This window comes from Hippocampus guttulatus, chromosome 11 (genome assembly GCF_054856545.1).
Source record: "Hippocampus guttulatus isolate MCC_2025c chromosome 11, RoL_Hgut_1.0, whole genome shotgun sequence".
Classification (NCBI taxonomy): Eukaryota; Metazoa; Chordata; class Actinopteri; order Syngnathiformes; family Syngnathidae; genus Hippocampus; species Hippocampus guttulatus.
The window spans coordinates 19100134-19116827 of record NC_141271.1 but is presented as its reverse complement, the minus strand read 5'-3'; the positions used below and the strand labels follow the sequence as shown (position 1 = coordinate 19116827).

The 16694-nt window shown below is 47.5% G+C and overlaps 1 protein-coding gene across 5 annotated transcripts in view; it reads left to right on the top strand.

Moving 5' to 3' along the window:
- sema5ba (sema domain, seven thrombospondin repeats (type 1 and type 1-like), transmembrane domain (TM) and short cytoplasmic domain, (semaphorin) 5Ba) overlaps positions 1–16458 on the top strand; it is a 53101-nt gene extending 36643 nt beyond the window's left edge. The window contains exons 12-24 of one of the 5 annotated variants that reach the window (XM_086123300.1): positions 3732–3849; positions 3959–4143; positions 4444–4587; positions 5241–5388; positions 5474–5699; positions 6748–6963; positions 8206–8292; positions 8442–8612; positions 10042–10092; positions 10379–10516; positions 11093–11137; positions 11682–11887; positions 14729–16458. In XM_086123300.1, coding sequence (XP_085979426.1) covers positions 3732–3849; positions 3959–4143; positions 4444–4587; positions 5241–5388; positions 5474–5699; positions 6748–6963; positions 8206–8292; positions 8442–8612; positions 10042–10092; positions 10379–10516; positions 11093–11137; positions 11682–11887; positions 14729–14905 — 1912 coding nt within the window. In that variant the 3' untranslated portion in view covers positions 14906–16458. The remainder of the gene's footprint in view (positions 1–3731; positions 3850–3958; positions 4144–4443; positions 4588–5240; positions 5389–5473; positions 5700–6747; positions 6964–8205; positions 8293–8441; positions 8613–10041; positions 10093–10378; positions 10517–11092; positions 11138–11681; positions 11888–14728) is intronic. The other 4 variants (XM_086123303.1, XM_086123302.1, XM_086123301.1 and 1 more) reach the window with 4 other exon arrangements.
- The last annotated feature ends 236 nt before the right edge of the window (positions 16459–16694 follow it).

The following is a 16694-nucleotide window of genomic DNA, read 5'->3' as shown; positions in this document are numbered from 1 at the left end:
CACTGAAATGGGGAGAAAAAAATACTAGTTTTCGGCGACATTAGCATTTGCTATGCTAACACTATTTATGACACAACAGGAGCTCCATTTCTTGTCTTTGGTTAGAAATACTCATTCGCACACACACACACACAGACACATTCATACAAACACGCAGTCACACACACACACACACACACACACACACGTGTCAGGGAGTTGATCTAATGAGGTATCGGCCCCGAGAGGAACACGAAGCTCCCCTCCAGCTGGGGATTGCTTCGCTTGACGCTTTTCCCTACTCCTGACTTGTGTCAACGTGTCCGTCATTTCAACTCTGCACATCGGCGGACATTTTGACAGCTCACCGAAGGTCCTGCAATGGTTTAAAAAATAAAAAAAGGCTAATATTAGCACATATGGGAGGAGGGGAAGAACCCCAACGCATAATGTGAGAAATCTTCTCTATTATTCCTTGCAACCAAAAAAAAAAAAGAGGAGAAATTGTCAATTGCAAGGAATGCAGTGGACAAGGTCGGCGGGTTCAGTCACATTATCAAACAAAACAAGGAGCCTCCTCACGCTGACAAATGTACACCAGCAAAATATCTTTCTAATGGGCCACATGTTGCTTCGCCAAAGACGAGCTGATCTACAAGATCAAAGCAAGGCAAGGGCATTGCAGCGGCTACAGCAAAATTGGCTGCCTTCGTGCGTACGTGTGCGTGTGCGTGTGCGCGCGCGTGCGCCTCAGAGGTGGTAAACAGATACATACTGTAAAAACAGTCTGCTCTAATGAATTAAAGTATAGACTGTGAAAATGTCCTTAAGTACAAAAGTATTTTTTTAAAACTGTAAATTATATAGAAGAAATGGTTTCATGAAAAAAAAAATAAAAACCTTTCCCAAATTTCGACTTAACTTTCCACCGCTGCTTCGTGTGCGTTTGTGCTTGCGTGTCCTTAAGCGGCGTGCCGCGTCGCTGATAGCTCTGTGCGCTAAGTGGTGGTGTTGCGCGTTTTCTGTGGCGGGTGTGAGCATCCTGCGAGCAAATTCAATTAGGTGAAAGTGCTTTTAATGCCTCGCTCTTTTCTCTTATTGATCCACTCGCTAGCTAGCGTTGAGCTCATTCATCTTATTTTTTGGTTACGCTGCTAAACCTTTTCAACAGCACATGATATGTAGGCTTTTACTGATTGCTTACTGGGCCCTGTGTGTGTGCGTGCGTGTGTGTGTGTGTGTGAGTTTGTGTGTGTGCGCATGTTGTTGTCCTCTATTTGCAGTGATTAGGTTTGACCTAGCCACTTGGCACCTGGAGCTAATGGTAGCGCGTTGTCCTCCGGCCGTCTCGCTAACTCACCCTGTGAGCTGATTTACTTTAGCCGCAGCGATTCAAGGCGCTAGCTTAGCCGCATTGCCTGCAATCGCGCACTCGCTTAGCTGCCATGTTGCTTTACTTGTAGTGACTCGCAGAAGTTGTGGGACACAACTCGGACAGATTACTGGTAATAAATGATGGTGAAATGTCAATTTGGTGCATTTGCGCTACTCATCGTTGAGTTTGCTGCATTTTACACTCGGCAGTGTCCACTTTTGTTTCCTTGTTATGCACGGTGTCCAGTTTGCTGCGATATTATAAAATAAAACAAACCTATGAGACAAATATGAACAGTTTTACCCAAAAAATGTCACAAAAATGTGTGTATGTGAATGTGTTGAATGTCAACTTTTGTATTCCATTGAATTTAAATTCTTGTCCATGTGTTTTATTTTGCCATGAATGTTCCCGAATGCCTTGGTGGAGGTATGCGCTCTATTGAGTGCCACTCTGTGTATCAGCGCCGTGTCAGCACCGTGTCTCTAATTGGACGCCAGCAGTGTTGCATCACACACGGAGCGGCTGACTGGAGCCTGCTCGTCGTCCGGCTGCGCCCTGGGGAAGGAGCCGCTTCTCCCCAGTGGCGAGGGCCTGTCAGCTTGGTGTTCCGGGGGGGGGCTAAAGTGCCCGTCATTATATTACCTAGCGTCTGCGCCGCGTTTATCGGCTGTGCCGGTCATGGGCGCAGTTATACACACGCGTGCCAGTTTTTTCACGCCACCGCCGTAAAAGCCGACAACGATTTTTTACGACGACCGATCGGAAGCGACAATTACGCCACCGGATAATGCGGACGATTTATGGCCGCTGATGCGTCGTCTTGTGGGTCGGTGGCCTGTTTAACATTGACCTCATGTGAGTGAAGCAACATGTGGCTCATTGCCCAGTGTTGTTTTCATACGCCTGGAAATGATTTTGTATCAGCTGGACCTTGTACGGTGCGTTCCGTTCATGTGCGCTCGCTCTTCTTCTTTGTAGAGGATTAACTTGGACAGTCAACAAAAATCTCAATGTCCGAATTGTCACTTGACGATCTCATCGGTTCGGAATGTCGTCTCTTCAGCATGCAAGATGATTGCGCAATTGCACACCTTTAAAGAAGCATTCATAGCGGAGAGGAAAAGAAAAACCCACAAAAAATATTGGATGACAAATACAGAAATATTTTTTCATAAATATTGAAAACAAATATACCAAACAAATTTCTTAACCCTTTCAGGTACAACGCTTACTACAGTGGACAGCTTATCACGTTATGCATGAAAGGGTTAATATGATGAGCCCAAAAAAGACGTACTTTTTCTTTTCTTTTTACCGGTAATTGAATCTCGTCATCCAGTACCACCATTTGAAACAGTAATGCCAACTGTCTCAAATTTTCCAAAACAATGCGAAATTATCCCAATGGATCAAAAAGGCTGACTGCTGGACTCGAAGAGAGCAAGAATTGATCAACGATCCGTGACTTTAACTTTGACTCTGACCGGCGCTCAGAGTTCCATTTGGTTGATCCGCAAATGAAGGCGCCCTCGGTGAAATGACGCCGCCGACCTTGAGCTGCCGAATGGCACCATTAGACACGGCACCTGCTGTCGCTTCGTCGGCACCTAGTAGCGCCTTTTAATCGAGGGAGGCGCTGACAGGAAGTGCCGTGAAGGCAGACAGGAAGTGCACCTAACGAGCCACCGCGGTCGTCCTTTATCAGACTCTATCATCAGATTTAGCGGCTTAACATCCAATTAGCTGCCATTACATCTGTTTCGCTGCAGCTTTATGAATATTTGAGAGGTTGATGTCGCATATCTGCAAAGTGGGGAGGTGACTTAACATTTACCTTTGGATTCTTTTCGAGCGTACTAATGACGCCTCATGAAAAAAGTGGGCTTGTTATTTATGTGACCACACAGCTTCGATGTCATTAGAGGGGGGTAACGAAGCGAACGTACTGCTGTGATGCCCTGCTGGTTGTCTGCTGGGGTTTAAGATTTACGCGACAGCCCTGAATGCAACACATTCAAATGAGATTAAATCACTTTTTACTTACTTCGAATGTTTAGAAAATTCAGACCATAAAGCCAGTTTGACTTAGAAACATGAAGTTTGGGAGACATGAGTAAATCCACAAAAAACAAAACAAAAAAAAGTCTCAAGAAGCCATGCAGTAAAACGCACAGGTAATTTTGTCCCTTTGCTATCAAATTTGAAGCATGTACACCATATTGATGTATTTGACAATGACCATTTCAGTTTTGGTCATTGTGTATGCATTACTGGCCGCTGGATTTTTCTCAAATTGCTCAATTTAAACAACCTTTTTTTTTTTTTTTTTTTTTGCCTTCCTCTTCTGGCACAATTGCAATTGCGCCTCCCGCAGGCTGTGTTTGGAGTCCCGGGATCCTTACTGCGGTTGGGATATGCGCCAGCGGCGCTGCACAACGCTGGAGGACAGCACCAACATGAGCCAGTGGAAGCAGAACATCACGGCGTGTCCGGTAAGTCTCATATTTTCCGAATGCTTGTCCCTTGCCCGTCCGTCGCTTGTTTGAAGCTTGAGACTTAAGTGACAGACTGAGTCCCAGCTGTGAATCTTTTGGTGTCCAGATGCAGAACCAGACCACGCACGGCGCCTTTGGAGAGTGGACGGCGTGGCAGGCGTGCAACAACGACGACGGCGTGGACGGCGTCAGCTCGTGTTTGTGCCGGTCCAGGTCGTGCGATAGCCCCGCCCCTCGCTGCGGAGGCAGGAAGTGCGAGGGCCCCACCATTGAGGTGGCCAACTGCTCCAGGTATGGTGCGAAACCACAGGTGTCAGCGTATGGATGTGGCGAATGAATTGTTGCAATAATTTTGCTTTTTTTTTGGAGGGGGGGGGCTTAAATTGTTCTATGAACGTTCATTCATTCATTTTATTTATTATTCATATACCTGCCTAATTGATTTTTTTTCATTAACTTATTGTCAATATTAAAACATTCTTCCCTAAAATAAGTTCAATCAAGTATTGACTTTCAAGCTCAAATGTGTCCATTGAGGGACAAAAGTTTTGTGGTCGAATGAGATCCTCTTGTTTGTGTGCGTCGCCGTAGAAACGGAGGCTGGACGCCCTGGTCGTCATGGGGACAGTGCAGCACCAGCTGCGGCACGGGATTCGAGCTGCGCCAGCGCTCCTGCAACAACCCGGCACCGCGGCACGGAGGTCGCGTCTGCGTGGGGGCGAGCCGTGATGAGAGGTGAGGGGGAAAAACAAGTCTTCTGTGAAACTCTTGGCATCCCTGTTGAAATACTTTTTTTGCACCATTTATGTTTGCTATAAGGTCCACGATTTAATGGTAAATAAAAAAGAAAAAAAAAAGACAGAATGTTGCGAGAAGAAAGTTACATTTTTTCCGTAGAAAATAATTGTTGAAAAAAAATGTAGAAAAGATCCCGGCCCCCCTCCAAAAAAAATCTGATGAGTTACCTCTTTTTGGGGTGTTTGTAATCTTTCAAAAATATTTGTTCAAACAAATGTCAGATTTCTTTTTCATTATTAAAATGTTGAATTCTGCAAAAGCAGTTGTAAAAGGAAGTCTTTTTTTTTTCCAAGCGGATATTTGAGGGTGAGGGGGGGGGGGGCGTCATCACCCTAGATGAATAAAGTCACATTTTTAGATAAAAGTTTCAATAATCTTATCGAAAGGATTTTTCATTCAAGAATTTAAAAATATAAATCCTCTACACAAGAATAAATCGGTATCTTTTTGAAAGGACAAATTTCTTTCTCCCAAAGTAAAACCATACCATTTTTTTCAACCCAAAATATTCCATTTTAGATAAAACGTCCAATTTTGAGGCTAAGTCGCAATCTTCCCGAGTCATTGTGGTTGCGACGGCCTCTTGTCAGGTTCTGCAACGAGGGCGTCTCGTGTCCCCAGCCGGTCCTCTGGTCCCCATGGGCCTCATGGACCAAGTGCAGCAGCGAGTGCAGCGGGGGGGTGCACTCGCGGGTACGCACCTGCGAGAATGGCAACAGCTGCCCGGGATGCGCCCTGGTAAGCGGCATTTGGCCAGGAAATCGGACGCCGACGAGGCTTTTACTTTGGAAAACAAACATTGGAAGTTTGCCCCCTTTTCCAGGAGTACAAGGCGTGCAACCTGGAGGCATGTCCGGAGGTGAAGCGGAACACGCCGTGGACGCCGTGGATGCCGGTCAACGTGACGCAGGGCGGTGCGCGTCAGGAGCAGCGCAGCCGCTACATGTGCCGCGCTCGCCTGGCCGACCCGCATCAGCTGCAGATGGGCCGGCGCAAGCTGGAGACCCGATACTGCCCCAACGACGGCACCGCCGCCTGTGACACTGACGGCAAGTGCTCTTGGAATTGTATTTTCCCCACACATTTTGTAAAAAATAAATAAATAAATAAATAAATAAATAATAGTAAATTAAAATGAAAACCCTTGGAAAAATGTTAATCATTAATGATGGCTGACAACCAGTTGAGGGTGTATCCCCGCCTGTTTCCCGAAGACAGCTGGGCTAGGCCCCAGTTCAAAAGTGTGTCCTCCAATTATAGCGTCACGGGCGTCTTTTCAACTTCAAATCAGTCAGTCGGCCTTTATAGTAACCAGTGTGGCTTTTTGGTGACATGGTGTGTTCCACACTAAACATGGACCAGAGAACGCAAAGGCGTGAGTTGTCTCATGATCCAATCTAATAAAGTATAGCTTCACAATTTCAATGCTACATTGTTGCGCCTTTTCCACAAATTGTTCTCTTCGGGCTCCTGATTGCCCAACAGACAGTTTGAGGTGTTAGCGCCACCTACTGGATCTGGAAATTTAGATTAGCAAAAGTGTGGATTGATTTGTCACAACCTTCCTTTTTTTTTTTTTTTTTTTTCTGTCGGCAACGACCCCTTTTCGAACCAAGATGTAAAAATAATCATCGTGAAATGAATAACCATAAGGAGGTTCTGCTTGAAGGATTCATGATGTTCAAAAAAAAAAGACATTTAGGAGGTGTTTGTTGACGGATTGACGATGGTTGCTTTACTTTGACCGAGCGTTTTTCTCGTGGCAATATTTCTTCTGCTGTCAAGACAAATGTTATTTTACGGCCCAGCTCTGTTCACGACCCCCCTTCAAGCATCCATCAGTGCATGCCTGCCCTCAAACGCACATTCCACTTTACACGACTCTCAGCGCTGGCTTCCAGAGTCGTACTCCTTACCTACCCGACCCCGTATGTGGCCACACAGGACTACTGCATTCAGGACTAGTCCACATAGGACTGCCTTGTTGGGGCTGGACGGGCATTTGGTTGCCATGTTGTTTCGTGTGGTCCCAAACTCTGGAGGATCGTTTTTTTGTCGTCAAAACAAGAACTCAATTGATTCAGTTTTTGTCTATAGACCTAGTGGAGGAGCTGCTTCGAACCCCGCTGGTCCGAGGGGCGGGCGGCCCCGGCTGGTCTTCGTGGGACTCCTGGTCCGGGTGTTCGCAGAGCTGCTCCAAAGGATACCGCACCCGACGAAGATCCTGCGCCGGACCGGAGGGCAAGAGCGCCCCCGTGGCCTGCAGAGGTTCCCCTGTGGAGTACCAGGACTGCAACGTCCAGGCCTGTCCCGGTAAGATGAACACGTGTGCCGGGTTCGGTGTCAATTAGAATACTTGGTGCCGGATGCTCATGTTTTCCCAAACTCTTTTTGTGGTGGCGCACTAGAAATGTCCTGGAAAATGGTCTGCTTGAAACCAAAATGGCTGCTTAGAGATGATTTTCGAGCGTTCTGTCATGATGAGCACGCATGGCATTTTGTTGGTCGGACGCTCGGGTGCTGGATGCTATACTTTCTACCCCTTTGGTTTTGGCCACTCGAAACGGCCTGACAAACTGTCGGCTTCAAAACAAAATGGCTGCCTTTCTGCGCATTTTACAGCGTAGGTTCTATGCTGATGATTTTTTTTTTTTTTTTTGTGCCTATCATCATGATAAACACGCCTGCCAAATTTCATGTAAATCAGACACTTTGGTGCCGGATTCTAATATTGTATGATGATCCAGTGGTGATTTTATGGTCCAAATTCCCCCAACATGGCTGCCAATTGCGTCTGCAATTCATAGCGTAGTTTTTTACTTTGCATCATGCCTTGCCTGCATCTTGTCATGAGAGACTCGTGTGCCGAATTTCATCATCCCTCGGACATCCTGGTGCTGGTTCATAATATTTTCTTCCATTCGGTCTTTGGTGAGAAAATCTCTGCTACGTGTCCTCGAGTGCCTCCCGCCAAGCGGCGGGGGGGGGGGGGGGGGTTGGGCATCCAATCATTGCGTCTTTTTGAAATGAGTATCACGTGCCCGCCTGGCCGTGCACTCCGCAGTCCACACACTCATCGGCCAAGGACAGGGCCAGTGACAAAAGAGAGAATGCCTGCAAAATTGTAATTGATGATGAGATTAGCGGGAAGGATGAAGCCAATATAGATTAGTGTGGTGCGCGCGCGGAAAAGGGGCCGTAAATCACAACCTTTGCAACCTTTCCTCGGAAGTTCGACGTGAAGAGCTCTCGCTCTGACCTCAAAACGCAGCATGAAGTTGTTTGAGTTACTTTTAGCGAGGTCACTGTTGGACGCACGCCCCCGGGGGTGCGCCTGAGATCATAATTGCATTGCCGAGCTCGTGTTGTCATTCAACAGTACGACTTCACGTTGGTGTGCAGCAATTGTCTCTGAACGTCGAAGGGGGTGCGTGACCTAAAAAGTTCAAGCAGGTGGGCTGGTCTCGATGTACTTAAAAAAAACGCACTGCACACATTAAGTTGAACAAGAGGAATTATTACCAAACCGTGGTGTGAGAAACCCGTTTTTTGCAGGTGGAAGACGAGGGGTGCGCCAAAACTGTTCAAAACAAGTTGTCTCGCCAAAAGATCTCTTGAGCTGTGGTGACCACAACCCCCGGGGTGTGCAAAATTTTTCAGTTATTTACTTCTGCTGTACTTGGCATTTACCCATTTTTATTTGTATTTTTTATTTTTACGGGAGTCCCGTGCAGCGTGAAGGTCGCATACGGCGTCGACGTTGTTGACGTGGCGCCGCTGTGTGTTTGCAGTGAAGGGGGCGTGGTCGTGTTGGTCGTCGTGGTCGCAGTGTTCGGCGGCGTGCGGCGGCGGCCACTACCAGCGCACCCGAGCGTGCGGCAGCCCGCCGCCGGCCGGCGGGGGCGACATCTGCCTGGGGCTGCACACCGAGGAGGCGCTCTGCAACACGCACACGTGTGATGGTGAGGACCAGCGCAGCGGGAGTTGGGTTTTTTTTTGGGGGGGGGGGGTTGTTTTCGTATGTTTTTCTTTTGAGGGTGATTGATTATTCTTTTGATAACATTTTCCTTTCTGGTTTTTAAGGTGACCTTTTTTTCTTTCGGTATGGGTATATTTGTTTTTTTTTTGGGACATTTTCCTCATGGGATGTGACATGGACATTTTCTGAATATTTTTCTCTTCAGGCTGATATTTTATTATTTTCTGTGTGTTCGTGTGTCTTCCTTCTCAACACATTCGAAGCCCAGACACCTCGTGCTCAAATTGCCCCGTTGTCTCCCGTCAGGAGCCATTTCACCCCCCCCCCATGTGCTTTTCAATTGGCATTATTCCAAATGCCAATCAGGACACACACACTCCTCCCGCCTCCTCCGTAATTACTAACCGTAGGGGAGGAGGGGGGGGGGGGGGGGGATAAATGACTTCCTGTCATTTCTCCTACCTGCGCCGGGATGCTAATCGCCCCCATTTGATCGGCTTTTCCCTCTCTGGCGTCCTGTCAATCGACTGTTGGCTACATGGACGAGCACGCTACAGCGACCATTTGCTAATCGGCCATCAGGTGTCTGTGCCTGTCACTCAAGGCGATGATTAAACTGTAATGAAGGGCGGCAGGAGGAATGGGTGGTCCACTGTCGTGACTGAGGCGCAACCTTGACATCAGTGCACAAAGGAGAAAAGCGCTTTTTTTTTCTTCTCATACATCGTCGTTATCGATGCACAACTGACATCTAGGGCTGTATTTTCGTGACCGGCGCAAGTCTAGTGCGAAGCGCTGTCTAAATCTGCGCGGAGTCGGGTGACGCTGGGTTTTGCTCATTTTTGCAGATGCGCACAAGCCACCGTATTTAAAAAGGAGGTGTTTGCGCCGTTACAAGCGGCCAAAATGAGTTTTCTCCGCAGGGTGTCGGGGCTCTCCCTTAGAGATAAGGTGAGAAGCTCGGTCATCCGGGAGGGGCTCAGAGTCGTGCCGCTTCTCCTCCACATCGAGAGGAGCCAGATGAGGTGGCTTGGGCATCTGATTCGGATGCCTCCTGAGCGCCTCCCTGGTGAGGTGTTCCGGGCATGTCCCACCGGGAGGAGACCCCGAGGAAGACCCAGGACACGCTGGAGAGACTATGTCACCCAGCTGGCCTGGGAACGTCTCGGGATCCCCCGGGGAGAGCTGGAAGAAGTAGCTAGGGAGAGGGAAGTCTGGGCTTCCCTGCTAAAGCTGTTGCCCCCGCGACCCGGCCCCGGATAAGCGGTAGATGATGGATGGATGGATGGTGTTTGCGCCGTTGTGGGCGTGAGCTCCGCCAATCATTGAAGTGATCACAGCATAAACGTCAAGACTAATAGGTAGCTGTGCATTCGGCATGACGGTGCAGTCTTTTGTGTGTGTGTGTCTAGATGCATGTTGGGCCCCAAGGGAGCAGATGGAGGTGCAGGCTGACAGTGGAGGTAAACGCGTCCTCTGACCTGCTTCTGCTCATTCCCCCCAAAAAGCAAAGCGCTTTTAAATTTGATTTCAGCGCGGTGGGAGCTTTCCTCTTTTTTTCCCCCCCTCTCGGGTCAGAGGTTTTGTTTTCCGCCTTCTCGTCATCTCCAGTGTGCACTGAACACACTTGTTGACATAACAAACGCTTGTCCTGTGGCTGGTGGCTTCATTGTAGGGTTTGTTTGTTTTTTCCGACCGGTGGGGGCGCAATTCGGGTTTGTTCTTGGCAGTAATATCGTTTGCGTGCAGGTGGCTGGATGGCCTGGTCGCTGTGGTCGGCCTGCGACGACTCGGGGGTACAGATGAGGACCCGAACGTGCGGTGCCGCCGGCGGCGCCCCCTGCATCGGCAACGCCACCCAGCGGGGGGACTGCAACGAAATACCCGGTGAGTCTGTAACATCTCTTCAATTTGAGACTTGGGTCCTTCTTCGGAATCAAAAATGATGTCAGAACTAGTTCTCCATCAATTTGTTGTTCGCTGTGTATCAATATGTGTAAAAATTGGGATGATCAGGGTAAGGTTTAGGATAACGGAGAAGATGGAAGCTAAACGAAAACAGGAAGTGATGCGCTCTTCGGGTTTGTTGAACGTTCGCTGCCAACACTCTCTCACACAAACGCATACATTCACTCGACATTCATCAGGTTGACCCGACTTAACTTCTTTAGGAGGTCGGAATCTTTCCTGAGCTCATAGTTTTGCTTTTTTTTTTTATTTTATTTTGAATCTGTTGTAAGGACAAGGCGCGCCCCCAAACAAGTTGTGTCTTTGTTGTTTTGTCTGCGTGGATCAAGCAACTTCAATGCCATCGCCATTGCATGTGTGTTCCCCGCCCCCCCCCCTCGCTCCCTCACTGTTATTCAACGCATGCGTGGGTGGTTTTTTTTCTTTATTTTTTAAAATAATGCATGTGCATGTGTGTGTGCGTCTGACCGTGTGCTCCTGTCTTCCTCTCTGCAGTCATCCTCCCCGCGCCAGCCTTTGACAAGGACCAACTCTGCGGGGGTAAGTGGATTAGCAGCGGTCTGACGAGCCCCCGCTTCCACCCGCTTGCCATCACACAAACGTTACCACGCATGCTACACGCTGTGCGCATCCTTGTGTCTCTGTGCCGTCTCTGTCCGCACTCAAAATGAATCCGCGCAACGGTTAGTCCCGAAGCTTCGGGTCAGCGGTTGGCGGGATCGTCCTGGAACGGAGCGCAATACAAGAAGAATTTTTGCGTGTTAATCCTTCACTATTTGTATTTCTGGCTACGTTCACTACATTTGCCGAACTAAAACGTATCCTTTTAAATTTTCCCCGAACCACATCTGTTAGACGTCACTGCACTGAACAATTCGAGGAAATTATTTCCTTCGGCGCACAAAGCAGAAAATGGCCAAGTCAAGATGATTTATCCAGTCCTTCGTCACAGAATATGGGAGAGGCGCCACAAATTGGAACAATGCTCTCCAAACCATCATGCGACTCGTTCAATCGATGCACAAACAAGCGCTCCTTTGGCGGAACTAACCAGCGTGCTTTGTTTTCCGGTTTTGCTGGGCAGCGTTCACATCCATCCACCTGATCGCCACCGGGGTGTCCTGCTTCATGGGCGCCGGTCTTTTGTCCTTCCTGGTCTACGTGTACTGCCAACGCTTCCACAAGCCGTCGCAAGAGTCGGCCGTCATCCATCCGACCACGCCCAACCACCTCAACTACAAGGGCAACGCCACGCCAAAGAACGAGAAGTACACGCCGATGGAGTTCAAGGTTGGTGAAGCGTTCGCAAGTTGGCATCCGTTTCGTATACGTGCTTCGCGTTCACGAGCCGTCGGGCCAACATTTCAAGAAGAGTCCTTAAAGGAACGCCGGGAAGCCCAAAAGGACGATTAAAACGGTGGCTTCAAACCAAAAGTGGCAGACTTTGTGTCTTTTTGGGCTCGGCCTCTTGAGACGTTTTAGATATGCCCACCAAATTTCATGTCGTTCAAGTGAAAGTGGCTTTGGGGGATTCCATTTGAAGTTATTAGTCGCGTTTTATGTTCGACGGGCAGTCGTCAAATTTCACGACCCTCATCTGCCCGCACGCAATTATGAAAAATGTCATTTTAAAAAAGAAAATGCGGTGCCCATCTGTCCAGGATACTGTCTCGGCTTCAAATTTGCGAGCAAACCAACCAAATCTCAAGGGTGTTTATCCTTGAAAATGGCCAAAATGGCCCACCCTGCAAATGCCGGCGTCAGAACAGAATGCCAGACTTTCGGCATGGTTTTGTGAAGACTTTTTTTTGTGGGTTTACTCATGATAGAGAAGCCTACCAAAATTCAAAGAGTGCCATAGGGTCTGAATTTTTAAAAAGTAACAAACGTAACATGATCCGAAAAGTCTTTTCAAGCATGGCATAGTGAGCCATTTTTTGTGGGTCTTCTCCTAATAGACAGGTTGACCAAATTTGCCGTTAGCTTTAGGGTTAGATTTTTTTTTTTTTTTTAATTAAGTTGAACGCTACTGAGCCTTTTGTTTTATGGCAAGTCATCCCAAGTTTGTCAGCATGCTCGGCCCACACGCATTAAAGTGCGCCAAATCTGGCCAAATCGGCCAAAAAGGGAGTCGTTGGTCTTTGAAATCACCCTGGAAATGAACCTTCAAATGGTCGCGCTTGAGCAAATCATCTCAGGGTTCAAGCTAACGTCCTCTTGCGAATTTCATTTGCGTTTTAATGAATGCTATCGCTAGTCGTCCTTTTATGCTGAAATGTAGGACTCAAGCGCTCTCACAAAAATGGGCTGGAACTGAGCCTCCATGTTGGACACTTGAAAGATTTAGGAACCATAAAATGTGCTCTCATGTTTTATTTACTCCTTTTATTGCCACATTTGTCCCGGCACGCCAGGATGAATCACCCGCTCACCTGCGCCTTATTAACGAGCTACATTAGCGCGCCGCCGCTAACGCGCTCGACTCCCGGCGTCCTCGGAACGCGTCGTTTTGTTCTCATTAATTAAACCACAAGAGGTTATTGCAAATGTTTTGCTTTGGTTGCTGCTTTTTCGTCGAAAAAAACGCTCTGCTTTTGTCTGACCTCCACCTTGTCGTCAAAACACGCCGTCGTCGACGTTTCGATGAATTCAAGGCAGCGTTTAGCCGCCTGACGATTTCCAGCTTCTGGCTTTTTGGATGACAGGAAATAAAGGTCAAACGGCTCGTAATGATACCCTTAATCAGCTACGGGCCGACGCTAATGATGAATGCTGGCTTCTGTCGAGCTCATCTGGATCTGTCGCCATGAGGTGCACCTGCGCAATGGAATGAAATGCACGACGAGAGCAAAGCTGCTTGCGAAAAAAAGAGAGGAAATAGTTATTTGAGCGCAGTGTTTTATGGCAAATTATCCAACTTCACAGGGCTCCACTTTCACAATGATGGAAGAAAAAAAAATCCATTCTTGCTAGTTTTTTTGTGGGTCTGCTCATGATAGACATGTTCCAAATTTCTTGTTGCACTGTGACACTGGCTTCAGGGTGTGAATTAAAAAAAAAAAAGAAGAGGAAAAAAAATGAGCTTAGTTCTTAGTTTCCTCGTCATCAAAATTCACCGACATGCTCCACGCACTGGGGAGTGACTAAAATTCAAATGTTTGATCATTTAGTCGGCTTCAGAAAACCGCTGAGAAGTGATTGCTTCCGACCTGAGCTGTGAGCAACTGTGATGTCAATTTCAGCTGACACAAAGTGACAAAATGGCCGCCCGCGGAGATGGCTAAAACCAGGTGGATTTTCCTGCTGAACTCCTATTCCACAAACGGAATATGAAGCAGAATGCGGCGTTTAGGCTAGTGAGGGCGCCGATGTAATACTACTGTCAAGAGAATTTGGGAGTTGACTTCCTCTTTTAAAATTGCTTCCTCAAAACAAAATGGCGGCGCAAATCTTCCATTTTGTTGTCCATTAGTGTGCTGACTATCTTTGACATGAAACTCAATTGCATTTGTTTCACCGATTTGCTCGCACGCGTGAAAACACGAGCCACCTAAACGCATCTGCCATGATGCATTACTCACCGTTAAACGCGTGTGTGTCTTTTGTGTGGCGGGCACACGCGCAGTGTAAATGAAATGAATCTTTGAAGCATCCCCCCCCCCCCAACCACCTACTTGAGATTTACTTTGGAACACCTTTGGGGTGCTGTTAAAAGTCTTGCTTTCGTGTGCCTATTTAAATGTTAGTGACCTTTTTCGATTTAAGGCGCTAACAGCCAAGGTCCTTTAGAGTCTGACGCCGTATTTGAGGCCGCCGGGAAGCGGGAGATTTCCCACTCGCACCTTGAAATGTCTAATATGCGTTCAAAGTTGGCGGATGAACCTAATAAGCTTTTTTTTTCCCCTTAACATAAAATGGTGACATGTATTTTTCTTAGTTGAAGGTTCAGAAATGTCTAAATTCCCAGTGTCCTTGAATGCAACACTAATGCCTGTACTGCAATTTAATGTGCTTTTTTTTTTTTCAATGTCCTCTTTATTTTTTTTTTAACAACCACAAGTAATAAATCATCTGTGTTACAATAAACAATATCAGCGTCATTCCCATGAGTGATTTTGTTGCCATTTGCAGACGCTGAACAAGAACAATCTCCTACCGGACGAGCGCTCCAACTTGTTCCCGCCGTCGCTGCAGCAGGCCAACGTGTACACCACCACGTACTACCCGCCCGCCCTGGGCAAGTTCGATTACCAGCCCAACGCCTCGCCGTCGCCCTGCCGGACCTACAACCACACCAACAACAGCTGAGGCTCGCCGACTCCTCCCCATGACCCCCCGCTTACCACCACTCCTCCGCCAAAACCGACCCAGCCCCGCCTCCCTGCCGTGACGTAACAAGCCGGAACTTTCCGCAAGGAGAATGCGGCTTCGCTTGACGAAAGGAGCGGGAACTTGGACTAAGTGGGTGACGGCGAACTTCTAAAAGTCCTGCTGATGACCACTGGAAAGATGTGCAGGGGGGTGGGCGCAGTTGTAAATAATCCCACCCTGGCAGAAAGACTTTAATGGATCGTCCAGTCGGATCGCTCCGAAGCAAAATAGCGCGGCGGTCATATCAAATATGGCCGTCGCGCTGCATTAAAGTGAGGGTTTGGAATAAGCTAGTAGATCACACTTCCTTTTCGAGATGAACCATAGAAAATGGTTGAAAGTAGGGCTTCAAGCCTGGGTTAGGGCGTCAAAAGGAAGGGTTTAACTTTGGGCTACAGTTTTAAATAAAGGTGAGGGTTTTAAGTTGACGTTTCAGGTTAAGGGTTTAAAAATTTACAGTGTCAAATCAGGATTGAGGTTTTAAATTAAAAGTTAGGGTTCAAAGTAGGGCATCAACCTCGGTGAAAGTTTCAGACGAGGGTTAGCATTTCAAATTAGCTAAATCGGGTAAGCATCAGGTGTGTTTCATGTAAAGGTTAGGTTTTCGCATTAGGGAGTGACAATGCCTGAGATTTCAAAAGAGGGGGGTCAAGCCAGGGTTCAGGTTTCAAACTTCAGTCCCGATTTCAAATCCAAGCTTGAAACCTCAACTGAGGCTCCAAATCGTAACTCGCAACACTAATTTGAAGCCCTAACACTATGTTGAATCCAGGCGTAGTGACCCATCTTGATTTGACCCCTGAATGTTGAACCTGGCCCTTGAAACTCCGCCTCCTGACTGGCAACCCTCGTTGAGAGCCTGAACCCAGCTTTGACACCCTAACCCTTTTTGCAGCCCTACCCTTTTTTGCAGCCCTACCCTGTCTTTGTTTCAAGCCCTTTGGAAGCCAGTAGCATAGCACCACTAACTCTTCTTCTTCTTCTTCTTCTTCTTCTTCTTTGTTGGTAAACTCACTTCATTTCAGTTGTTTATTTTCTCTGTGCGTGTGTACTTGTGAATAGAGGCAACCGGGGACTTTGGTGTCAGGACACACTCACGCCCGGGAGACTCCGCGCACGCTGGATTTGATTCCAATGCCACTACTGTACTTGTGTGTGTGTGTGTGTGCGCGCGCGCGTGTGCATGTGTACATTCGGCAGATAACCCGATTATATGACAACCTCTAAAAGGACATGTAGACATACATCATGTATGTGTATATTGACACGTGTGTCTATTCTGTGTGGTTTTTAGGGAAGCCTTATAGTCCGCGCACGCACGCTAATATTGAAATGTGTGGGGACTGGCGTGTGTGTGTGCGTGCGTGCGTGTGTGTGTGTTTTCTATGCAAGTCGTGTGGAGGGGCGTTGTCGTCCGCACTGTGAATCTTTTTGCTACTTTCTATTTTTCTACCAGCAGCGCCGCAAAACTCAATAAAACTTCAAAAGGACGAGCGTGCGTGGACGCAACCACAAAAAAAAGTCTTCTCTGTGTATGGTTGATTTTAGGGTTTCGATCTGAGAAAAGGAGCATGTATAGTAAGGCGTTTTTAGCCGAAAAAAAACGACCATGTATAGTAAGGCGTTTTTAGCCGAAAAAAAAACCCATGTATAGTAAGGCGTTTTTAGCCGAAAAAAATGACCATTTATAGTAAGGCGTTTTTACCCAAAAAAACGACCATGTATA